This window comes from Festucalex cinctus, chromosome 20 (assembly GCF_051991245.1).
Source record: "Festucalex cinctus isolate MCC-2025b chromosome 20, RoL_Fcin_1.0, whole genome shotgun sequence".
Lineage (NCBI taxonomy): Eukaryota > Metazoa > Chordata > Actinopteri > Syngnathiformes > Syngnathidae > Festucalex > Festucalex cinctus.
This window is the reverse complement of record NC_135430.1, coordinates 12622134-12648574: the sequence shown is the minus strand read 5'-3', so window position 1 is coordinate 12648574 and position 26441 is coordinate 12622134. Positions and strand designations below refer to the sequence as shown.

General features: G+C 40.3%; 1 protein-coding gene across 1 annotated transcript in view; it reads left to right on the top strand.

Moving 5' to 3' along the window:
• Positions 1 to 26441, top strand: part of ptprn2 (protein tyrosine phosphatase receptor type N2) — a 128251-nt gene that overhangs the window by 50624 nt on the left and 51186 nt on the right. The window contains exon 11 of the mRNA XM_077509083.1: positions 15295 to 15359. Within this exon, the coding sequence (XP_077365209.1) occupies positions 15295 to 15359 (65 nt within the window). The remainder of the gene's footprint in view (positions 1 to 15294; positions 15360 to 26441) is intronic.

The window sequence follows — 26441 nt, the reverse complement described above, 5'->3', positions numbered from 1 at the left end:
GACTTGAGTGATGGCGCCTGTGATTGCTAATGACAGTCGGAACAAATTTTCAGTAATGAGGTCACACGGGTTGTCCTTGCCCTCCATCACACCTCCTTTCTTAAAAAAAAACACAAAAAAAATCTTTCTGAAATCACCCTTCACAGCGCTGTCTGTACAGTCAAGCTGTTCCTGAAACACGAGTCAGCCAGCCGGCGAGGAACGGATCAATTCCTTCCTCAGCGAGACCGCCCTGCAGCCAAAATGGAAGCCTTGTCTGTCTTTTTTTTTTTTTTTTTTTTTTTTTTACCATCTCGTGACTCACTGGAGCTCATATCCTGCCCTCCTGTCCGTGTTAACACAAGCCCGATTCGTCTCCAACCTCGGCGTTGGCGTACAACAAAAGAACAAAATAAACAAATAGAACCATTATTAATTGTACAGGCTATGTAATCAACATTTACACATATAATCCGATTTATTTAGTCTTTAAAATGCAAAATAGAGGCATCTATTTGAGGGAGGTGTCTATTTTTTTTTAAAGCATCTTAGAATCTATTCTTGCAATCTTTTTCCAAACATTTGATGCCAGTCACCCCATCAGCAGAATTCAAACACCTACCCCGCCCCTCACACACTCAAGCAAAAGTCATTTGAGAGTGTATTTGAGAGAGGTGTTTATTTACCTCATCAGGGCAAAACATATATTAGTCTTTCGTCTTAGAATCAACTGGAGCAGTCTTTCACCAACCTTCAAAAGATTTGGCACACCTCTTGTATCGCACTCCAAAAACAAAAGTCAAAAAAGAAAAAATGACTAATTGAGGGAGGTGTTTATTTATTATTTATTCATAGCAATGCTCTTTGAGTTATCTTTTCCAAGCTTTATAAGCCACACACACATTACAACAGTTTGCACACCCACACACTCACACACAGTGAAAAAGAAAATTGAGGGAAGTGTCAATTTGAGGGAGGCGTTTATTTTATCCGAGTATGAAAATGATGAAACTATGTCTACTACTGTTGAGCAGTTGAGCAATCCCACGCACTCCCTTCCAACCGTAATTAAAGCGCCACCTGTATTCCCTCAAATGTGTCAAAGAACGTCAGAGATCTGTTTGAGGGAGGTGTTTTTTTTAATCAATTATGCCACAGAATCTACTAGAATAGTCTTTCCCAAACATTTTAAACAGAGTTCACTATTCTGTAGTCTGCACGTCGTAATCGTAAGTCACAAAGGAAACAATCTATTTGAGGGAGGTGTTTAACTAATTAGGGCACAAAATCTATTAGAGCAGTGATTTCCAGACTTTTTAAGCCACATACTCAAACGTTTGTGCACTCATGCTACCTTCCAAAAGAGTAAAAAAAAGGAAACATCTATTTGAGGGAGGTATTTATTTGAACTAATTGTGAAACAATGTCTACTACAGTAGAGCAGTCATCCCCAAACTTTAAAAGCCCACGCCCGCTTCAATAGTTTCATTCTACTTACCCCATATAGTTAAATAAATAAATAAATAAATACAAATAAATGTGATGTCTTTTTGAAGGAGGTGTTGAATTATAACCTTGCCAGCAAGATGAATTTTTGAAGTCAAAGTCAGCTATTTGGGAGAGTTTTTAATGAGTCAATAATGGCACAGAGCCTTGTAGAGTAGTCTTCCTCAATCTTTTTAAGCCATGCAACAGCATTAAAGCACACTCATTGGCACACTATAAATAAATGGGGGAGGTATATATTTGAGGGAGGTATTTATTTGACCAATTATGATACAAAGTCTAGTTGAGCAGTGTTTCCCAATCTTTGAAAGCCGTGTGCCCCTAAACGTAGTTAAAGCACCCCATCTTCATTGGACGCGGTAACAGTGTCACAAAGGGGGGGGGGTCATATATATGAGGGAGGTTTTTATTTAACCAATTGTGACACAGGGTGGAGCAGAGTAGTCTTTTCCAGTCTTGCTCAGCCATGCATCAATGTTAGAGCAGCCCCCTTACATTGTCCATCATCAAAATGTCAAAAAAGGAGGCACATATTTGAGGGAGGTGTTTATTTAACTAATTATGGCCCATGGGTATTACTGTAAAGCAGTTGTTCACTAACTTTTGAAGCCTTGCACCCGCTCTACCTGGTTCTTATCAAGCGTACGCACATCCTGGTGCGCATGTGTGTCTATGTGACCTCCTTCGCACATCATTCTAATGATGTGCGCCTCTCCCGGCTTGAGCAGGATGTCTGCACCAACACATCACCGGCTCGGGCCATTAGCTTGTCGAGAGCGAATTGTGGATGAAAAGCGCATTTGCGCGCACGTGAGAATATGTACACGATCGGCAGTGTGCATTTTGCCCACCCGTGCGTCGGTACGCGCCTCGCCTGTGTATGCGCTCAGTGATGTGGTTAGTAATGCGGGAGACTTGCAGGAGATGGTCCGTGGAGAGAGCCTGCAGGATAATTGCTGCCACACTGACAGGTAGGGCTGCCTCTGTCATAGTTGCCTCAGTGGGGAAGTAGTCGTCTGTGTGTGTGCGGGTGTGTGTGGGCGTGTATGCATCACCATCCTTTCCTCCAATAAGCATTTCTCCCAGTAGGGTCTCTTCAGACAGTAGCCGATATTCCGAAATTTTCATCCACTGTCACTCACAGGCGCATCTTAAGTTGTCAGTTTTAACCCCAAGACACAAAGCTTAGTCATATTTTTTTAATCAAGCTTTTGCGAATTTTAATGTTACCACAAAAATCACACAAAATCCCCAATGAGACAAGCGGGATTTCAGTTAACAGCGGCCCACAGGTGTTTATGGTATTTGCTCAAATGCAGACAGAAATGTTTGATTGGGTCTATATTGTGGTTTTTTACTTTACTTTGAGTGATTATCCAGTTGAGTAGTGTGGGGTGCGTTAATGAAGGATATTTTTTCTTGTCACGCCGACAATAGTAAATGTTAAACTTGTTCAGTATTTGGGTCGATCCACCAAATTGGTTTCATTTGCTTGTTGTAGTGCGCACAAAATTTGTATTGGCCTATCTCAGGCAACTTTATTTTTTATGTGATTGTCTGCATGCACTAAGTACATTAGTTATTTAACACAAAAAATAAAAAATAAGTATATAACCTAATAACTAGTGCCCAACCGATTAATCGGACTGACGATTTAGTCAGACGATATTAGCTTTAATTTTTTTGCTGAATTTTCCTGATATTTTTTTTTATTTAACACAGTATAACACAAGCGACATTCCAGCGCCCCCCCAAAAAAAAAATGGCCATTTTTCGCTGATTTTTCTCTCTCTTCTGAAGTTCAACACAAACGAACAAACAAATACAAAACTATAATTCATGTTTATTCTTGTAAGCCTTAAATTCATTAACAAAAAAAAGACATTTTGTTGTTGTTATTATTATTTTTCTAATTGCCCAGTAAACCACATATTGAGGTTAAACTGAGGCTTATTGAAATGCATTGGGGGAAAATATATACATATATAATTTTTTTTAAACCCAAAGTATTCTTCAATTCTTATAAAAACTTTTAATATATTTTCTGTTAAATGTGATATATAAAAATCTGCATGTGTGAAACCACGAGTATCTGTTATTACAATTGCTAAAAATCAGAATTGGCATACGTCTAAAAATAAATATCTAGCGTTCCATATTGATATAAAAACATTGGGGCATATTCACTAAATGTTTGCGTCACCTTTGCACGGCGCTAACCGGTAAAAATGGAGCAATCCGGGAGCGTCTAATTGACGAAACACTCACAGATGGGGAAATCCGTCACTAAGTGCGCTGCCAATCAGATTGCGCCATGGTGCGCCGGTGTTATTTGCGCGTATGTAAATTAGGTAATTTGCATACATTTGACGCACAATATGCCAACCCTAATGCAAATGAGACTCATTGAAATACAGCGTCTAATTCACCAATGCCAGCGCTAATAGCCACACAGAGTTTGCGTGACGCAAATAATGTTTATGGAATGCATGTATAAACCTGCCGCAACCTCGATCCCGGGATCATGACAGCAGTGCATGGCACGGTGCACCGTCGCTCTCTGGCTGTTCACAGAGAGAGAGATTTTTCTATGTTGTTTGAGGACACATGACGTAACCCGGGATGATCGGCATTGGCGGGTAGGCATGCATTTTACGATCATTTTTTTACGTGCCAGATGCATACTGTACGCCCACGCCAACCTCTGAAAATATATTTTTAAAAAACGATCGCACCAATAATTTGTACTTTATGAATGAATGACGTCGTCGTCGTTCTCTCTGCTCTGTACAGCTTCATGGCGCTATAAACGCTTTCTCTCGATCCAACCTCGCTTTCTGATGATGTCATCTTTCTCGCAACTGTTGCTATAACAACCATGTTCTTGGTGCAATTCCATTGCCATGTGTGGTAAATCAGGTGCAAATTTGCTCCAAGCTGTCAGTTTTATGGGCGTGTTTGCGCCGGTATATGATTAGAGCAATATCCTTCGTGAATAGGTGGGTAACTGTGTGCAGACTGCGGGTGCAGTTGTGGTGCGATATTTTGCGCTATTACCGGACGCAGCACATTCTTAGTGAATATACCCCATAGTGTATAAAGCTAAAAAATATTTCCCCATAACATTGTTGTCTCTTATGTGTCTTGCATTTAAAAACTGATTCGGGTGTTGAAAATCGCTACGACGTGCTTTGTTTTTCCTCCTAAATCACCCTTCGCCGCCATCATATCATTTGCGCGGGATTGTCATTGATTGGCATCCAATGGGCTTTCTGCTACATCTGGAGGTGGCGGCAAAACGTGAGTCATTTGCCGGCTCCGCCGCTCTCGTCGTCGCCTCCCGTCGTCCGTGACGAATTGGTGTCGGCGCCTATCAAAGCCCAAATGTCCATTCTACACCCGGTGTCAGAACAGCCACAATCTATTTATCAAGCAGCCAGCCAAGAAAGTGATATTATGTGTGTGTGCATATACAGTAGCATATTTACGCAAATAGTGGGAAGATTCAACAGCAGATGAGGTCTTGATATTGGATATTCTAGGAATGATGCTAAACAATGCTGGCGTTGTTTTATAAGTCGCGTCAAGCGAAACTGGCTTATTAGGTTGGAATACCAGAAAGGGAGACGTCTATTTGAGGGAGGCTTTCGTTTAATTAATTGGCACTTGAGCAGTCTTTGCCAAAGTTTTTAAACCACAAACCGCCTTTGACAGAGTTTGCTCCTTTACACTCTAAAAACGCAGTCAAAATGGAGGTAGATATTTACCTAGTTGGTGCAGAGTCTATTAAAACAATCTAAAAAAATGACCAAAAAAAAAAAAAAAACGCACACCAATTGGAGCACTGTTTCGAACTTTTACAATGTGCACCACTTTCAACATTTTTTTTTACAAACCCCCACTCTTCGCCAGCTTCAGAAAAAAAGGTGTATACTATTTCATGGAGGCATTTATTTAACTCATTGGAGTGCAGTCTATTAGAGCCACCTTTCCCAAACCTTTAAAGCCACTCACCTCTTTCAACTCATTTGGTGCACCTCCCTATCCTCCGCACACCTTAAAAAAAAACTCAAAGGCAGTCCTTTTTATACATTTGAGGCAGTTTCTATGAGGGCAGTCTTCTCTGAACATTTTAAGCACCTCGCCACCTTCAAAATAGATGGTGCACCCCCCCTATACTGTGCCCCCCCCAAAAAGCAGCCAAAAGTGAGGCACTTAATTAACTTACTAGGACACACTATCTACTGCAGCTGTCTGTCCGAAATCTTTTCAAACACATACCACCTTCAATAGCGTTGGCGCACCCCCTTATCACCTGCACACCCTGAAAAATTAGGAGAAGGTCTTTATTTAACCAAGTGGGGTACTTTGTCTATTAGATCCGGGATTGACAAACAAGTCATGCACAAGTGATTGGTGCACCACCCCATTTCCTCCCCAGAGTGCTGCCCCCCCCCCAAAAAAAACAAAAAAACAAAAAATCAGTCAAGAGGGAGACAATTTCAAATGAAACTATCTGTTCGAACTTTGACAAAGTTGGCGCACCCCCCCCCCCCCAAAAACAGTAAAAACAAAACTGACTTTTTATGGCAATAAAGCTTTCATGCTTATTCATGAAATCCAAATGTGTTATTATACAGATAGCAGCCTATTCTATTTTTAATCTAACGCACCCCCAGGGGTGCGCGCACCGCATTTTGCTAATACCTTTATTAGAAGGACGGCGACTATTTGAGATATGTGCAGCCGAGGCAAGGACTTGTGAAGGTTTATTATTGAGCCATCTTCCGAAAAGGCCCCCCTAATAAGAAAAAGGAAGGGGGGGTACGCAATTATAAAAGTGTCATGTGGGTTCCGTTTGAAAGAGGAAGGAGCCTGTAATGTGTTTGATATCAGAGGCAGGGTCTTCGACGGACCCTCGGCGCATGCTAATTACGCCGCTACCGCCATTACCGAGCCCAAACGAGGGCCACCGGCGCACTTTATTACCTTCAACATCATTTGTAATTGTCAGTCAGGAAAAAAAAAAAACCTGGCATATAAAGGGATTTTTTTTTTCATTTTTTTTGCTTTAGCGCTTTTGTCACAAAGCCACCGGCCGTGTTGATTCTAGGCTGAATAACAGCAGTTGGTTTGTTGTTGGGGGTCTTCTGTTGGCATGAAACGATCGATCGGGGTGAATAAACAGCGAGGCGGCCAGGATCGCGCACAAGCCACACCCACTCCCACCCCCATCACCCCCCACCCTCTGAACCCTGCTGCGAACAGCATGCTCTGAAAACCATGTGACAGCGTGTGATTGGCACCGCTGATTGGGTGCCTCGACCCGGTGGTGTCAGCAGCACACCGCAAAAAAGTAAAAACCAAAAAAAATGTAGAATGAAATTAGGAATATTCATTGGTGACTTGATACTTGTTTATTTCATTACATGACCAAATTATTTCCTAAAATAATTGGCAACGCCTTCAATTTGTTCCACCCCCCAAAAAAATCAATTGTATCGTGCAGAATAGGGCCCAAGCAATTAACTGGACAGCTGATTTAATCAGCCGATATTACCTCATTCTGACGCAAAAATTAGGGGCACATCGATCACAATTTTCTGGCCGATTATCGATTTGAAAAAAGCCTTATTAGCCGATCCTGTTGTTACCAATCTTGACTTTTTTTTCCCTTTTTTGCCTAGCAAGCATCATACGTCTTCAATGTTCCAATCTTATTTTATTGTAAACAAAATTGAACAATCCCTGTGAAACAACCCAAACGGGTTGTTTTAGTTGCATATTTTTTTTTTTTTTACTGATCTTTGACAGTTTTGTTTTTTTTGCCGCACATTACCGAATAAAACAAAGATAACGTAATGACACACCAAAATTTAAATACAAAAAATATGTAGAATTTATTTTATTCATTCTAATTATTTTAATTATTCGGCTGATTAATTAGCTGTCAAAATTGTATTCAGACAAAGAGATGAAGCAAATGAAAACCTATACAAGGCTGCCATCTACAGGGATCTGTTTGTCATTACACTGAATTTTACAAACAAGCTGAGCGGGACGTTCATCAACGCCTATTTGTTGAAAAACGCACTTGACGATTATACACGTTGATGGCATTAAATGGTTGGATTCCAGTTGGTCTGGCTGATCATGTTTTTGAATCTCTACAAAAATCTTCTTTTTTTTTGTGGTCATTTTTTATTTTAATTTAAATATAAAGTTTGCTAAATGCCCATTTTCGCCGATTTTACGTTTTCTGTTAGAATCAATTATTTATTTATTCAAGCCGTTAGTATTTGTATAAAAAAAAAAAAAAATGTTGGCAGACAGATGGGCGGGAAAGGTGGCAGAACACATCCGAATAAGGCTCATAAAAATGACAGCCGTATCTGCTGCCATGTACATTTTGACAAGTATGGTCCGCGTACAAGTCACATCTGAGGGAGGTCACGTGTGATTTATCGCATGCCGTCTTTATACTCCTCATACGCCGTCTTAATATTGTTTTTGGGTGAGAAATGGATAGCAGCCTATCTGTTTGGAGAGGGGCGGCGGCAGGAGGGATCAGGTGCATCCTTCTCCTGCCCCCCCCCTCCTCTGTCTTCTGATAGGTGCAGTCTGTCATTATATGTGCATGTTGGGGGAGGGGGGAAGTGATGGGTAGAATGGCGGCTTTAATATCGAAGCGATTGCCTACTGATAAGGCTAACGGCTTCGGAGGGAGCGAGGCGTGAGCGTCCAACCCACCCACCCCACCCCCACCCTCGCAATAAACACTTTCATTTTGTTTTGGACGGGATTGACGTATAGAGGGAGGCGGCAGATAGGGAGGGAGGGAGGGGCGGATACGTATCTGCGTATTAACAGATCAATCAGCGGGGCCAGGCTGAAATATGCCAACTCCGCTCGCCCATTTGGAGGCATTACGACACGCCGAAACGGCGAATACTTAGGGGCCCACGGGAAACGATCCATCTCGCCGCGCCGCATTTATATCGCTTCCAACAATAACAACCACATGTCATGTGTCAGAGAAATGAACGTATATATTCATGACTTTAAGCTCCGATGACTTGATGATAATCATTTGGGGGAATCGCCGTTAGAATCCACGATGAGGGCGGGGGACGCCATTACATTATCCGGCGGCGGCATATGGTGGAGAAGCCACGCATTTTAATCAAATTATACTCAACGGCAGATAATGATGTTGAGTGCATATGCTCGCCAGCAATTTAAAGGTCGCATCAAGTCTGGCTCGCGTATTTCTACTCCTCGTTGCCTGCGTCAAGGATTTGCAATCCCTGATTGAAATGGCCTTTTCTTCCTCTCCCGACGAGTCCTTGATCAACTTTTTAAGTGTTCTTCAGCTCTTCCCACGCCAAACTCGGGGAGCTGGCATGCTTATCATTTGAATCACGCTTGTTTTGCTGAATGCAAGTACTTAATTATTATTTTAAGCGATATTGGGTTTGCACGCTTGCGTCAAAGCTGAAGTGGAATCGGCGATAATCTGCAATAGCCTTGAAAATAATGTTTAAAAGAGTCTTTCCTTTCATTTGGATGTTGGCCTTTGCCGTCTTGCCAGTGAGGTGATGTTATGGAGAGTTGCCATGTATGTTAGGGTAGGAACGTATGGTGTTCCACAGGGTTCAATTCTGGGGCCCCTGCCTTTTTTTATTGTATCAGCTGCCCCTGGGTTCCATCTTAAGAAAACAGCATTTATGATTGTTGGCCTGGAGGGTTTTACGATCAGATCCCTGGGGGGGAAATCAGTCAAGATAATCAGTCAGGATAATCTTTTATAGATGTCTGATATAATCAGGAGCTATTATCGGAATGTGTATTCTGCTTTACTGAAAAACAGGATTTTTTTTTTTTTTTTTTTTGCACCATCTCTTCGCCCCAAAAAAAACATCTTTCGTTGTTTTATTGAAATCTGATCAAAATGGAACACATGCCGGATTATTTTTTTATCAAGGGCTCGGCGTCACTGGGAAAACCTCAAAGATCAAAACAGGAGCAGCAGGGGATGGGATTGCATCAGAGATGAGACGAGATAGGCTCGGACAATGCCTATTAAGAATGTCTGGAGGAGTCTCTCTGAAATGAGACCTGACGTCTCTTTTCCACAGTCTGTCAGGAATATTTGCTGGCTCATTTGAAGCTCATGAAATCGGCGCGTGCGGATAGGCGTGCCGGCCAAGTTACTTCCCGAATGTAGTACATGACATAGACCTAATTACTGTCTTTTAATAGTAATCAGTTTGAGTACTGTTTGAATGTATTATTTTCAGATGTTTGAATATAATCTGAGCGTATAAATCTTCCCATTTTCCCCATCATATGGACACCTACCTGTATATGCACATAATACAGCATTGGCGTAGTTTTGCACCTTTAGACTAGACCCACAAATACATATTTTTACGACATGTAGATAAAGGTAACTGTATAAGCAATGTGAAAAATGTTTCTCCCCACTGTGTAATTGATTTGGATCGCTCTCTTTTTTTCACAACAAATATATATAGTGTTATTCACAGAATTTTAGAGTACTTTTATATATTTTGTAAAATAACTTTTTTTTTTTTCCATTGAGCGTACTCTTTTGGTACATTCTTAATGTTAAAAGAAAAAAAAGCATGACTTAATTTTTTTTTTAATGTAGTACAACAGTAAATGATCTTATTTCTCAGAAAATGAGTAGCTACTGCTTTACTTTATTCCATATTGTGTCAACTAGAGGAAACAAACTGACTTTAGCCATGCTTGCTAGCTAGCTAGCTAGTTAGTGCCCTTATTTCTTAGAAAATTAGTTCTCCACTTTATTCCATTTTGTACACAACGAGTGGAAACAAACTGACTTTTGCCATGCTAGCTTGGTAGATGGTTTGGTAGATAACTCGCTAGTTAGCGATCTTATTTCTTAGAAAATGAGTAGCTACTTCTATGCTTTTTTCCATTTTGTGGCATAACGAGCAGAAACATACTGACTTTAGCCATGCTAGCTTAGTAGATAGTTTTGTAGATAGCTAGCTAGTTAGTGGTCTTATTTCTTAGAAAATGAGTTGCTACTTCTCTGCTTTTTTCCATTTTGTGGCATAACAAGCAGAAACAAACTGACTTTAGCCATGCTAGCTTAGTAGATAATTTTGTAGATAGCTAGCTAGTTAGCGGTCTTAACCTTTTAGAGAATGAGTAGCTACTTCTCTACTTTTTTTTCCGTTTTGTGGGATAACGAGCAGAAACAAACTGACTTTAGCCATGCTAGCTTGGTAGATAGTTTTGTAGATAGCTAGCTAGTTAGCGGTCTTATTTCTTAGAAAATTAGTAGCTACTTCTCTACTTTATTCCATTTTGTGGTATAACGAGTGGAAACGAAGTGACTTTAGCCATGCTAGCTGGCCAGTTAGCAACCTCAGTAGCAAGTCTATAGTAGTTATTTCACCCATTCTGGACATGGTAAGGCTCTTAGCTTTATAAAGTATTATAGAACGAGTATTATAGTAAGGTGACCTTGAAATTATCAAATAGGTAACGCTCTCATAAATGTGTTATACAAGTCTGCTATACAAGCTGTGTACTCACTACTTTACATTGTAGTCAAGTTTCTTTTTGTTCCATTAAAAGATATAACGCATTTACAAAATGCCTTTGTTAAAGACTGTATGTCTTTTCAAATATAAGAATAAACATTGAAGTGATATGAAGAAAAAATACTCAAGTGAAGTACAGATATCTGAAATTTCTACTTATGTATGGTAACAAAGTATTTGGACTTTTGGTTATCTTAATTACATTCCCAGCAAAAAGCGAGACGGTTAGCTGTAAGCAAAACGAAGAGCAATGAGCTGTTGTGACTCTCGCTTCCAGCCCTCGTCCGTCCAGCCGGCAGCTTAATGAGCTCTGCAAGTAGATTGTGTTTCCATTTAAAGTGGCCCCGTCCCTCTGCCGCCATTGATTGGAGAGCCCTCCACCTTGATTGGCCGGTATATACTGACCCGCTCCGGCCCGCTTCGACGTGTCCGTCAGCGAGCCGGGCGGCGGTCACGTGGCGGCTCGTGTTGACTACGGGCTAATCTTTTCGCCGTTTGACTCGCGCGGCCGCCGTCGCCCCAGAGGGGTCCTCATTAGCGGCGAAACGTTGCGTGACCTTTTGAGCGTCTTCGCTCCTCCCCACCACCTACGCCCTCGCCCAGCTGGGCCCAATTACCTCGCTCATTACCCCCCCTCCTAAACAGCACCCAGGTAGCTCCCCCCTGGCAGCCAGACGACTAAATACATAACACGAATTGAAAATGAGCTTCATCTCAGACGCGTGGGTTGGAGACGTTGCTGCTCTCGCTAATGGCACATTTTCTTGACTTGACTTGTGTGACATTCGGACTTTTAGCGCTTTGAACGTACAGTGTGTCCAAAAGATGAGTTCGCAATTAGTCATGTTTTTCGTTTTGATTTATTTGTTTATTGACACAGATGCAAATCTAATGAGGGCAATTCAAGAAAATAACATTCATAAAGGGAACATTCCATTTCTCTCCCACTATGTCGTGTTTAAAGCCAGGCTAATATAGTTTGTTTGTTTGTTTGTTTTTTAGCCCTATGCCGATTCCTATACTTGACAGAAAAAAAATTCCAATATCCGAATATTTTTTTAAATATTAATAAATAATGGCGAAAGGTTATTTATTTATTTATTTATTTATTTATTTTATGTGTTTTTAATAGTGATAGACCGATTATTACCTGGACCGATGATTGGTGCTGATACTGTATTTGGGATTTTAAGGAATATCTGTAACGTCTTCTTTAAAAAAGAAAAAAAAAAATCTGATGGATCTATTTAAAACTGTGAAAACTAAATTTGAAAAAAAAAAATAAAGAAAGAAAGAATATATAATATAATAAATAATCCTAAATAATACAAAATAAAAATAATGTAAAAATTTTAATTTTAATTTTCAGTTAACTTTCTAAGAGATGATGCTGATCTTGGGACCGCTGCACCTTTTGTTCTCGTTTGAAATTAAAACAAAAATGTAAAAGGTTAATATTTGAGGTATTTTGGTATTTTGGAAAAGAAATATTTACTGTAGAAAACACAGTATTCACTTTTTAAAACAGCGTTGACTCTGGGAGCTCCTTGAACTTTTTGTTAGAAATGTAAAACAAAAAATAAAAAATAATAAATTAATTTAAAAAAAACCTTCAACATACAAATCTGAAGTTGTTCAATACATTTTTGCTTTCAGACATTTCAACAAAGTTAGGAGTTGAAATTTGTATTTTTAAAACTATTGGCAGACAGACATCAATATTTATTTTTCGCTTAATGAATATCGGCTCCAAATATCGTTTATCAGCCTCCTTGACTACTAATATTTATTATTATTATCATTATTTTTATTACCTGGGATAAGACCTGAGCCCATACACACTGTATATGCGACCCTTCCCAGCACCCCGCCACATACCCCCCCGCCTAAAATATACACCACCTCATTGACGAGATGATAGGATGATCAATGCGTCTGTCTCAAACGGGCAAGACGAGAGGGTTTGAGCGCGGTGGCGAAGGAGCGAGCGAGCGAGATGGATGATTATCCTAAAAGTAGCATGCTTAATTAGATGGAATGCCGCATACATTGTGGCCCGAGCGGAATCACCGGGATAGATTAAAATCCTAATTAAAACCGGCCCCGGCCCGATGTGGAGTGCGAGGTGAGCTTGAGTCTCCGCAGGGTCATTTGCATAGCCTTCATCTGGGGGAAATGGGATTTAAAGGACCTGCTGGCTTGAACTCACATTCACATGCTAACAAACTCCATTAAAAGGATGCGGCATTTTCCGCACATTATTTCATCGGGCCTCATCTATGAAAGCCCCCTTTGATTTTTGTTTTCCGACGTACGTGTTTTGCTTCAAAGGTAGCAAGTGATGGATGTGCGGGATTTACATGAGAATATGTCTGACGAAGCGAGCCGCTGCAAATGGCTTCGGCGTTTTTGATGAGATGGCGAGATGCGCGGTGTATTAATTATTGTAAGGACAAAAGAAAGGGGGCTTAAGTTATTAACGAACACACTTCAGATTCACTCGGTTGCACTCGCCAACGTTTTGCTAGAATTAAATGGCGCCGGTTGGCTCATAGCTCATTTGCAGGCCTTCGAAACCAAGGGTACCTTACAAGTCGGAATGCCCCACAAGTTGTCCGAGTGGATTTTCTTGATTCTGTTAAGCCATCTATATGGATGTTTTATCCTATGGATTGCTTGTGTCATTGGACTTTCTCTGCTAGTGCTAGTGACGCATTACCGACGTCAAATAATCTCACATATAAAATACGTACATTGCTCACTGTGTTATAACTACTACGCCAATGCTATCTGTTAGCTCATTTAGCATTGCGACAACAGACTTAGCTAAGGCAAAGCTATGTGGTTGCTTTAAATACGTATGTAACCTTCTTAGTCGGGCCACTTACACAAAACTTTCGCTATTAAGATCTCTGCTTTGAATGGCAAGTCCATATAAAAAAAATTCATGAAGTATACAAGGTTATTTTATAGATTTGTGTCAATAAAAAAAACAAACATTCTTGTTTAGAACTATTGTCAAGCATTAACCTTTTCTTTTATGTTTTTTTTAATCTTGTGCTATTTTCACAAGTCTTGAATTTTGAGAAAAGAAAGTCCTTCAAATATCAACTTTATAATAAAGCTTGAAAGGACAATGACAATAAAAACAATAAGAATGTGAAATAAGAATTGAATAAACTTAAATAACTGAAAAAAAAACAGAACAAATACTGACTGTTCCTGGGCCTCTTGGGGGCAGTGTGGTGCCGCTCATCCATAGTGTACATACTTAAAGTGAGTACAGAAGAAAGTTGTGATTGAATTCTATTCAAATAACTCATTTTTCACACATTGGGAAGAATTAGTGTCTTTGCGTAGTGTCATCTCATTTGTGGGTATGTGTTCCCACAACATTTGTGTGTGGTTGATGCTAACTGCCTGTTAGCGCTCGGCTAACGATGTTTTAAAAACGAAGCATGTTTTGTATTTAAATATACAGTGGATGTCATTCTCAACGTTGTGTATTTACTTTTACAGTTAACTCCAACTACGGTGTCATTAAAGGACGCTTAGGGACAACAGAATAACCAGAATAACATACGCTACGCACTTGCTAGTTGCTAATGCTACATAAACAAAATGGTGCATTCAGGTTACTTTCACAGGGTCGGAAACTTTGTTTTTCTTCATCTAATCGGCCATTTGGCCCACTCGACCGATTGTTTTGGCCAATAATCGGGCTCTACTTCTTAGTTTAATGCTTAGTTTGACCAAGAATGTAATATATAACCTGCAGCCTCTTTTTTTGAAACGCCGTTCGCTATCTGCCAAACTGCTGCTTGTTGTGAAGTGAATTCACTCGCAGTCGTCCACGTGACTACTGGAGATCGTCTCCAACTATCGCGACGCCTCGGACGCTCGTCTCTCCTAACCACCACCGCCCTTTCAGAACGATTGATCAACCGTATCACAAACAGCGGTTTATTTTCCCAGTTGCGTCGACCGTGAGCTAAATGACGCACGTTCCCGCGTGGGCCGCCCGTTCCCCGTGATCGTTTTGACATCTGACTCACGACGTCTCATCCGTTGCATCACTTTCGGTATCGGTGACCAACTCGTTCCGCAGTAAGAATTGGGAATAAAACAAACTGAAAAAAAAAAAAAGTGCTACTTTGTCATTCTCTGCTCATATTCACCACCGCCTCCGCTTTTGTCTCCTGCGCAGTTCAAGGCAAGCAGCAGCTGGAGAAGGAGACAGGCCTGAAGATAGTGGAGGCTGGAGTCAGTGACGTAAGTTACGTTCACTAAAATTATCCGTCCGTCTTATTTTCTTTTCGGCTTGTGCTGCTCTGGAGAGCTTGAGCGCATATAGAGATAGACGACCACACATTTAGGCTGTTGGGCGAGTGTACCACCATAGCACAGGTATGGATGGTAATGTAGTCCATCACGTGTCCATCACAGGTTTTTCGTTTTTACATTTCAGTCATTCAATTCTTCACATAATGAATAGTGAAAATCCATGTAAAACTGATAAATACTTAAATAAATTGGGGTGGAAAAAAACAAAAAATATTTTTTTATTAAAAAATGCTGATAAATATTTAAAAAAAAACACTGGTGGTAAATTGGGAAACAAATCTGACTGAAAAAAATATTTTAAATTATAATCAAGATTTTCCAACATGGGGTTAAAAACTAGGCCCAGAATAATATGGATTATTTGAGCCTGATACCGATTTAAAAAAATAAATAAATAAATAAATAAAAAATTATAAAAAAATAAAATAATGATTCATTTAAAAATATATAATGCATTGAAATATATTTTTTTATGTAATCAATTGTTATACTTTTACATACTTTCAATTAAAGTGGTTCCAGTCACGTATAGGAATGCTTTTGGGGAAATTATTTAAACATAGCGCGGGTCAAACTGACCCATTTCAAAGTTAAAACCTAGTATAAGTAGTATCTTATGATGAAACTCGTTAAAAAAATGGTTTATTTGTAATATTCGCAAGACAAAAGTAGTTAATGTTTACCAGGATGTGTTTTGAACATTAAAACTGGGTCAAATTGACCCGGGAAATTATTGCTGTTGCGAACAAACCAACCTAAGTGAAGGTTTAACACATTAACTCATTCACTCCCAGCCATTTTCACTAAAGCAACCCCCTTCGCTTTTCTCTTTTACTGGATTTTGACTGATTTTGCAAGGCCCATAGAATATTGTGTTCTATTGCTATGAAAACATGGAACCTATGAAAAGAAAGTTTAGTCTCTCTTATTTCATCAGGAAAAAAAAGTATATTTGTATCTGTTTCCGTTTTGCAGAAATTAGCATGAGATTAGAATATAGCTAAATTTCATCATTATTCACAAACCAAAAGAGCTTGTTGCAACATGGCCGTGGTTGATCTCTTATACTCTGCTGCCATCTGCTGGATGTTTTTTGTAATAACTACCATTGCTTTAAACCTTCTCTATGCTCTAGCATAAAAAACATAAACAAAAAATATATAAATACATTTTAAAGGACAAAGTATTAAAAAACGTATTTATACGTTTTTGGGTTTGAATTAGTTAATGTATCATATGTTTTTACTTTTTAAAACAAACCGTATTTGGCACAGTTTTTACACCAGGTTTTAAATTTACTTAAGTACAAACTGTGTCCAAAATGGCTACCAGCTTCTGATCTTCAACCTGCCTAAATCTAATTTTCAAGCCAATCTACTGGGTCGAAATAATTAACCCAACCTTCAAACGCCACAGCTATAGAACCAATTCATTACATTGAAATAAGAATGTCAGGTTTAGCATTTTATTGCGTTTGTCCTCAAGGGGAAAGAAATAACAGCCACTTGTCTTGTCATACATTTCACACCTGCAGCTTCATTTGTGCAGCCGCACGTCGACATCTTCAGCCGTCTGCCGTATCGCGGACGCATATCCGCTTAAGTGTTGTTGTTTTTTTTTGTTTTTTTGTTTGCCATGATTGCCGACCCTCCCGCCCCGAAAGCTTTTGTCGCCATGACGAATAAAACACAACAAGACAAAAAAAAACAAAACAACGACATTTTTGTTTGGGCCGTCATCACGTCCAGATTATCCGGAGGGCTTGTGGGTCCCTGGCGATGCACCCATGACATATTCATTGGACAGAAATTAAGAGGGGAACCGGAGGACCCTCAAGAGTGATCCAGATGAAAGGAAGAGTAAATGTGTATTCAGCCCATGCTGATAAATATTCATATGTGTCAGAGGTAAGGATCTAATCAAGCGCCCATTGATGCGTCATAGCAAATGAGTTTCTGTGCGGAAATGAGACAGACAAGCCTCGGAGAGCCCTGAGCCGGCCCCGTCGCCAGGCATGCTGGGACCGCCTGTGCGTGGCGGGGACGGTTGCCATTGGCAACAGCCGTCACACGCGCGCCCTAGACGCTGCCGTTTTGCTCCGTTTGTCCCTTTCGGTGTCTTTCTTTGCCCATCTGTCTCGCTTTTATATGCCTCGTCTTACTCCGCATTGTCTCTTGATATTCTGCTCATTTATATCTGATTCATTCATCTGATTCCACCCCCCACCCCCACTTTTTTTTCTTTTTTTTTTTATTTCATCACAGTGACTTTTATCTTGTTCCTACGCTTGCTTCCCTTTCATTCATTTCTACCCGCACTGACTGATTTAGTGCACTTAGTGGCGGGGGCTGTGTTTGTCATATCGGGCCTATTTGTAGATAATTAGCTGCAATAATAGTCCCTCTGCAGGAGAGAGGAAGGGGGGGGGATGCCTGCCTTCCACCTCATGGGGAGAAAATATGTGCCTTGAATTGTGTTTGTAGAGAGTGAAGTCGTGTGCAGCATTTAAAGTTCCGCACAAAAAAAAAGTTGTCATTTGCAACTTTCTCGAAATATGGGGGAAAAATATGTCCAAAGTTAGAGATTTTTCTTCTGTCTCGTGATTCAAATCATATTGTCAACTGATCGACGTGGTTAAATAAAGGTTAAAGGCCCAGTCTGCCGGTTTCACTCAGGAAAATGCACTTTTTAAATACAGGATTTAAACAAGTTACTTCTCAATTTACAGATCTGGGCTTTTCTTAACGTGTGGGGGTGATTTTGTCCTAAACCCCCACACCCCCAGCCTGTATTTTGCCATTTTGTGTTTGTTTTGGAAACAGCGGGACGTTTCTGTGGAAAGACAGTGTTTACACCCCTCCAGCCAATCACAGAGCGGGGGGTGGCGTGTCGCAAACGGGGCCGGGTGAATTTCTCGGCTGCGTGACGTCACTCCCGCGGCAATTTGAAAGCACAGATTTTTTTTTCACTCACTCATTCACACATGTAAGCATCTGTGAGTGAGTGAGTGAAAATAAAATAAAAATGTGCGACAAGCCACCCCTCGCTCTCCGATTGGCTGGAGGGGTGTAAACACTGTCTTTCCACAGAAACGACCCGCTGTTTACAAAACAAACACAAAATGGCAAAATACAGGCTGGGGTGTGGGAGTTTAGGACAAAATCACCCCCACACGTTAAGAAAAGCCCACTTATGTAAATTGAGAAGTAGTTTGTTTGTTTAAATCCTGTATAGCCAAAACATGCCTTGTGAAAATTAAACTGCACTACAAAACTAGCCACCAGAGGGTGCTAGAACTGCACAAATGGAAAACAAGCCGACCATTTTAACAGATGTGCTGATTTTAATATCGTGACATGACGACGACGATATATTGTGGCAGTTTTAATATCACAATATCACGTTATTGCCATTATTGTTACATCCCTAATCGGCGTAACAGTGACACACATCATAATTAAGTGATTAATGAATGGGATCACATCGTAATCGTAAGGATTCGTATTGTAATTGCTGTGAAGTGTAATTGGAATAAATGTGAATTGTATAATAGTGGAAGATCATCTCCCTCAGTGATGTCGAAATACATCCCTGGATGCGATGATGTCACCGGTTTGTGCTGAAGAAGCGTCGAGTTGAGAATAAGTTGTGCAAAATGGTCGCTTTTAACAGGAGAGCTTGTCGAGTGGCCTCTTCAAATGCATTAAGTTTAAAAGGTGTTAAACCAAAAGCCTGCTTTCACAAAATTTGCCCTAAATTGACAGTTATGAGCGACTGCATGCGAGGAGCTTGCAGAGTGGGCTTTTCTTTCTAGCAGAAAAAAAAACAAAAAAAACAATAAATCTGCTGGTTAAATTGCTCGGAGAATGCCTAAGAGGGACAAATTAAGCGTAGTAGCGTATTAGAGTGGACGGCGTACTTCCACAAGCCGGTGGGTGTCATCAAGCCTCTGTTATGTTGTGGGTCAAAATAAACAACAAGTTTGATTTTTTTGCTCTTAAAGTTAGCATCAACAGACATTAACAAATGGTTCATTAAAACATTTGCAATGAAAAGCAAATTGAGATATAAAAATGATTCTCTGGATGCTTTTAGAACATTGAAAATATCCTGGATCAAACTGACCAAACCAATAATTTTCTTTTGCTATGCAACTTTATTAACATCAAAAGCATTTCCATATATAACATTTCCATATATGTTCAATGAAAACAGGTAATAATATTCTATAAATGTTAAATGGGTTGTTGTAGAATATTAACAATTCTGGGTCAAACTGATCCTTTTTAAGGGTGAAAACGCAAATTGAGTTTTTTGTCATGAAACTTCACATCAACAGAGTTAAAATGGTTCACTTTGACACTTTTTCTATTAAAATGTTATTGCTCCTGTTATGTTGTTGCTCAAATTGACCCATGACATTGAGAAAATGTAGGAAAAAGAAGGGGGGGGGGGTTATATGTTCAATTTTGTCTGCTGGCCTTTGTTTTTTAATTTTTGTTTTTCTTTTTCAACATTAAAAACATTGCATTGACTTATGTGACAATTTTTTATGCTTAACTCATTTGCTCCCAAAAACGTATTAATATGTTCTATTTTAAATATTACCTGTGTTTCAAAGACATATTTATGTTTTTTTCTTTTATTATTAAATGCTAGAGCATACAGAACTGAACAGAACTGTTGAAGCAATGGTAGTTATTGCAAAAACGGCCAGCAGGTGGCAGCAGCGTTTAAGCGATTAGTCAGGGCCATGTTGCAACGAGCTCTTTTCTCCACTGTTTTCACCAGGAATTGTGAATATTGATCAAACTTAGCTATATTCTAATGCTAATTGCTGCAAAAGGGAAACAGATAAAAATATACTTTTTTTCCTGATGAAAGAGGAGACTAATCTTTCTTTTGGTTTTTATAGCAATAGAACACAATATTCTGGGGGCCTTGCAAAATCAGTCAAAATCCAGGAAAACAACAGACGGAAGGGGGAGTTGGGCTGCTTCAGTGAAAATGGCTTGGAGTGAATGAGTTAAACATCAGAAGGAGTCGCAATGACCCATGAACATTGTTAAGAAACCAACACAACAGAAGGGTTTAATGTTTATCATAATTATTTTGGAACATACAGCCCGGGTCATATTGACCCATTTTAAATGAGTAGTTTTCCGAGATGAGACATCTCATCAACAGATAATTAAAATGGTTTACTTTGTCATATTTTCAATTAAAATGGTTCCATCCTTCTTTTAGAAAGCAAGACATCGCGTGGGTCAAAATGACCCATTTCAAATTTAAAAGGCTAGTACAAATAAATTAATTTCATGATGAAACTGGGAAAGAAAAAAAAGATTTATATAAAACATTTATGTGTTTTCAACATTAAACATAGCCTGGGTCAAATTGACCAGGGAACCAACCTAACAGGAGGCTTGAGTCTTATTTGCGCTTCCATTTCTATTGAAGAGGTGACAAACGACAAAACAGCTTAGCAAAGATGTCGGGATGGAGCGCACGTCAATAGCGGCAGATGCGGACCAAGATAAGCAAATGTCAGAGCGGGGGGAAGGAGACATCCATCAATCGGCGCAGCGATATCCATCCAGTCCATTCCGGATCCCGCCGGCGTCCACGCCCCCAACCGGAAAATGCAACCAAAAATGTTTTTTTTTTCTCCGTAAATGAAGTATGCCCATGAGGAGGTTTGTGATTAACAGGCGAGTCCCGAGTGGGAACGAGCGTGCCGACCCAAATAGCAAATGGAGGCTGTCTGGCAACATCTCGCAAGTCTTGCAAGAGGTGTGAAGAAAAAAGAAAAAAAATTCTGCTTGGTCGATAAGGGGATGGTGGTGCCCACAAGATGGTGTCCAATAGGAATTGGTGTCAAAGATTTCTGTTAAGCTTTTTTTGATAGCATTTTGGGGGTTAACCTATCTGCCATTATTCACTGCAAAACTAATTATGCCAAACAATTTTGAAGTCGTTACTGTACAACTTCTGGGGTGTCAAAACGTTTTTTTCATTGACGAGCGTACAACTTCTGGACTGTCGGAACAAATTTACGGGGCAATGTACTTGTAATTTGAAGTTTCATTCAGCACTTTGATTAAATTTAGAACTGTACAAGTTCTGGAGTTTTACAACTTATGATAGGGCACTGTGGTCCAACTCCAAATTGAACAACTTCTAGCTTGTTGGAAAATATTTACGGGGCCTTGTGCTTGAAATCAGAGTTGTAAAACTTCTAGGGTATCTGACAGTATTCATTTTGCACTTTGGTCATATTTAGAACTGTACAACCTCTGGGGTGTTGACACATTTGCTGGGTAACATGCTTGAAATTGATTTTCTACTTCTTTGGTATCGGACAGTAGTCATGGGCACTGTGGTCAAATTAGGAACCTTACAACTTCTGGCTTGTTGCAACGTTGGGCACATTGATCAAACTCCAAGTTGTACAACTTCTGGGTTGTCGGAACTGAAATTGGAGCTGTACAACTTCTGGAGTGTTGAAATTGATTTGATGACTAATGTGCTTGAAATTAGAATTGTGTAACTTCTGGGGTGACGGACAATACCCATTGCCCATTTTGTTCAAACTCGGAATGGCACAACTTCTGGAGTGTCGCAACTTATTAATTGGGCACTGTGGTCGAACTCCAAATTGTACAACTTCTGGGGTTTCAGAAGATTTTTACTGGGTAATATGCTTGAAATTGGAATTGTAAGACTTCTCGGGTGTCGGAAGTATTCATTGGTCAAATTTGGAAAGGGACAACTTCTGGAATGTCACAACTTACTAATTGGGAACTGTGGTCGAACTCCAAATTGTACAACTTCTGGCGTTTCAGAAGAGATTTACTGGGTAATATGCTTGATATTGGAATTGTAAGAGTTCTCGGGTGTCGGACAGTATTCCTTGGTCAAATTCGGAACTGTACAACTTCTGGAATGTCACAACTTATTAATTGGGCACTGTGGTCGAACTCCAAATTGTACAACTTCTGGGGTTTCATAAGAGATTTACTGGGTAATATGCTTGATATTGGAATTGTAAGACTTCTCGGGTGTCGGACAGTATTCATTGGTCAAATTCGGAACTGTACAACCTCTGGAGTTATTGATTGGGAACTGTACTGTGGTCCAATTCCAGGTCTTACAACTTCTGGGGTGTTGGAATGTATTCATTGGATACTGTTGTCGTGACGAGTGCATGCAGTGTTGTTCCTTATCACCAGAAAGCATCTGTCTTCCCCCACTAACCTCCTCCCCAAAGGCCTGGAAAGTGTGTGTGCATGTGTGGGAGGGTACTTTCTCTGGCGTGGAGAGGTGAGGGGAATAAAAGGGATGCTGGGAAGGGTATTTCTGAAAAGGAGCCATGTGATGTTCAGAGGATTTCTTTTCTTGCTTTGGCGACGGTTGGAAATGAAAGACTTCATAAAAACAAACGCACAATGCCGAGAAGCCGTGGAGAGCATCTGAGGAGAGAATGATAGCACATCTGCCGATAGTCGGCCTCGAGATTTCGTCTTTGTTTTTGGGGTGAATTTAAAAAATGATTTATTTAGTTACCTGTTCAAACCATGCATTTGTTTCGTGAGTTCTTTTTCAAGAGATCTTTCATCAGCTTTTTGAACTTGTCACCTCACATTGCGTCGAAAAGGGCATCGCACCTCCCCCCCCTTGCATTTCCACCCCTGGATTCACCGGCACTTTGGGGGGGCGCGAGCGCGGGGGTCCCGGTGGGAGCCGTTCGGTGGCTGAATTGAGATCCGCTGACATTTTGACAGCGGGCTTCGTGTTGGGAGATAACTCTGGCATACTGCTTATGTTAAGAGGCTCTCATTAAGTGCCAAATTCCCCCAGCTGCATGTCAACTGGTGATTCAAGCGCTGGGATGTAAATCATATATGGCAGCAAGGCAAGCTCTGCACTAGCTGGCTTTTGTTTGTGTATGCGATGCACAGTCGGTGTCCGTACTTGTGATTTGGAGTGGGACCAAAACATTGGGGAAAAAATAACCCTCAAACTTTTTGGGAGTCAATAAGTGTGACGTGGTTAGTACGTCTGCTGAAGCAGATTGTTCGAGAGGAAAAATATCAAACTTTGAAGTATATCATATCATTATTTAGTCGGTTACTACTTACCTTTTGTGACATTGTGATGTTTGAGAAGAAGCAGCAGTGAGTGAATATGTGGGCCGCTACGTTAGCATCTCTAGCTAGCTGCTCATTTGACATAAAATATCTTTATACCAAGAGTTCTTGGTAAACAGAGGTAGACGGAATTTGAGTGTCAGAACATAACGACAAATCAGAGAATTACACTTTTGCATTTAGGTTTGCTAGCTTAATGCTAAGATATAACTGGACACACCAATGATAACGCTAGCTAACGCAAAGCACCAATGTGATGCCAGCCGCTATTTGAGCACAGATGTTGGAGCAACATATGGAGAAAGACACGAAAGAACGATTCTGTAATCTTTGTCCTTCATACTATGTCGAGCAAAAAAAGAAAGTGGTTGGACAAATATGTTCAGTATGAATTGACGTGTATAATTGAACGTATGGTGTTCCACAGGGTTCAATTCTGGTGCCTCTGTTGTTTTCATTGTATATGCTTCCCCTGGGTTATTTCTTAAGAAAGCAGCAGTGTGGTAACGCCAACAATATTAAGAACCACTGTGCTAAATTCTTCTTTGTTTGTGTTTGGATGACTGACTCTATTATACTGCCCCCGGTGGCCAGGTTGCGCACATGCATCCCACTGATGGGTGAACGTTTGCGACACTAGCGAATATTGATATCGTGTCAGGTTTCGTTCAAGTTCGCAATGTTCACTAAATGTTTTTTCTTGCCGCAAAATTGCCTTGCATTTAGCGAACATTTAGCAAATGTTTCGCAAATGTTTGAAAACCTTGAACGAATCCGCACATTCGCTACCTTCACCAATACTCGAGCAGGTGGAAAGATTGTGCTACCTGTGAGTTTTACCTGTGCAGAGTAGTTCACTGCATACTGTTCATAACCTAGAAATGTCATATTACAGTAAATATTGGTATGAAAAACACTTCTAGGCTATAACCATAAAACAATGCAATAAAAACAGTCAGTACGGTGGTAACTGAGCATGCCTTCTTCTAATGCACCGTAACCTCGAAAATGTCGGGACGGTCGTAAACCAAGACCCCCCCCCCCGTAGTTTTAAACATAACCCAGTATAACTGGAAAACAACAACTGCCTTTTATTTACGCCTATGAGGAAGAGAAATGTGTTTTGACACTCATTAAAAGCAGACAAGTTTGCTCTTCTCCCCATCGCCCGCGAGGAGCGTGCATCCTGCTATACGATACAAAGAAGCAAATACCAAACTGTATGGCATGCTATCAAAAGCGTTTCTGCGGTCCAAAAAGGTCACGTGATGGTAAAAGGTTGCCGAGAAGCCGAGCCGGCGGTCGGGCTTTCATCAGCGGGGAGGCAGCTGGAGTCCTCCAAAGAGGCCGACTGACTTGGGCAGGGCTGCGGGCGCAGCGGGGGCTGCTCGGTGGTGACATTTCACATCCAGATCCGCCGCGCTAATGGCATTTCAGCCACTTTGAAATACACACACAGCCGCGCCGCTGAAACATTTATAGGCGGGCGATGCCTTTATTGTTTGGGTTCATGACACCGTCGGAAGGAGATTGCATAGGTGGTCGGACAAAAAGGCAGTTGAAGGCCAATGCGCAATGGATTGGAAACACGCCTGTGTACACTATAGATACGCTCATAACGTAACAAGCTATTCAGTTATGTCCCGAAATAGTTGAGCTGACTTTACATGATTTTTCATTGTGAGGCTTTGGAATAGGGAAAGCAAAAAAAAATACAAAAGTACAGTAGACTATATGCCGTAGTCTATTGTGCATGTGTGTATTGGAAGTTTTTCAGGGTACGAGCTGTCGTTCGGCTGATTTTTTATTTTATTTTTCTTCTTTCACTTTCCAAAGAAAAATTTGTGAAAAACACTGAATGGTGGCAGTGATCAGCAATCACCCCACTTCACAATAAACAAGCAGCATTTTGGCAGATAGTGAACAATTCTTTAAAAAAGAGGCTTCAAGATCCATCCATCCATTTTCTTGACCGCTTATTCCTCACAAGGGTCGCGGGGGGTGCTGGCGCCTATCTCAGCTGGCTCTGGGCATTAGGCGGGGGACACCCTGGACTGGTTGCCAGCCAATCGCAGGAGGCTTCATGATACTTGTTGCTATTCCCAGTTGAAGGTTGCTGTCCAAAGAACAAAACAGAGAATTGCACATTTAGCTAAATGCTAACACGTAATGGGAAATTCCATAGACGGGTTAATAGCATCGGTGTCGTGGTTATATAACCATTTACATGTAAGATTTTACTTCATATATTTTATACTGTCTGTCTGCATGACCTGGCAGTTAAATGTTATTAAAATTACTTCTTTTTTTTTTTTTTTTTAATAAATCATAAAAACGGCATTTTTTTTTAATTTTTTTTTTTGCGGGTTTCTTCATCATAAGTCGTCACTGTCACTGGTTTGTCAGGTACAGTAAGCTATGTATTTAAAAATAAAAATACAACATCAAACCAGTAACATTTCATGTTTAGCAGCTTTCCGACATAAATTAAGCAAAATTTTAATAAAATGCTAAATTAACCGGCTTTTAGGGAAATAAAAAATTAAGTTACAAAATTAAAAGTTGGTCCTCAATAGGGAACTTGCAGTTAATACAGTTGTATTGTATATTGTTGTATTGTAAATATTGTAGCATAATCTTGGCTAAAATAACCAGATTTAATACAAATACATTCCTCAGTCACATGCACACAGCCCGCGAATCCCACTGAGTTGTGAACGTGCAAGTGTTTGCAATGCTAGTGAATGTTGATTTTCTCGTTAGAGTTCGTTAAAGGTTGCAAAACTTCACCAAAAGTTTTACTGGTGTTTCTTGTCGCAAGGTAATTTTTAACATGCTCAGATGGAGACCATTACAACTT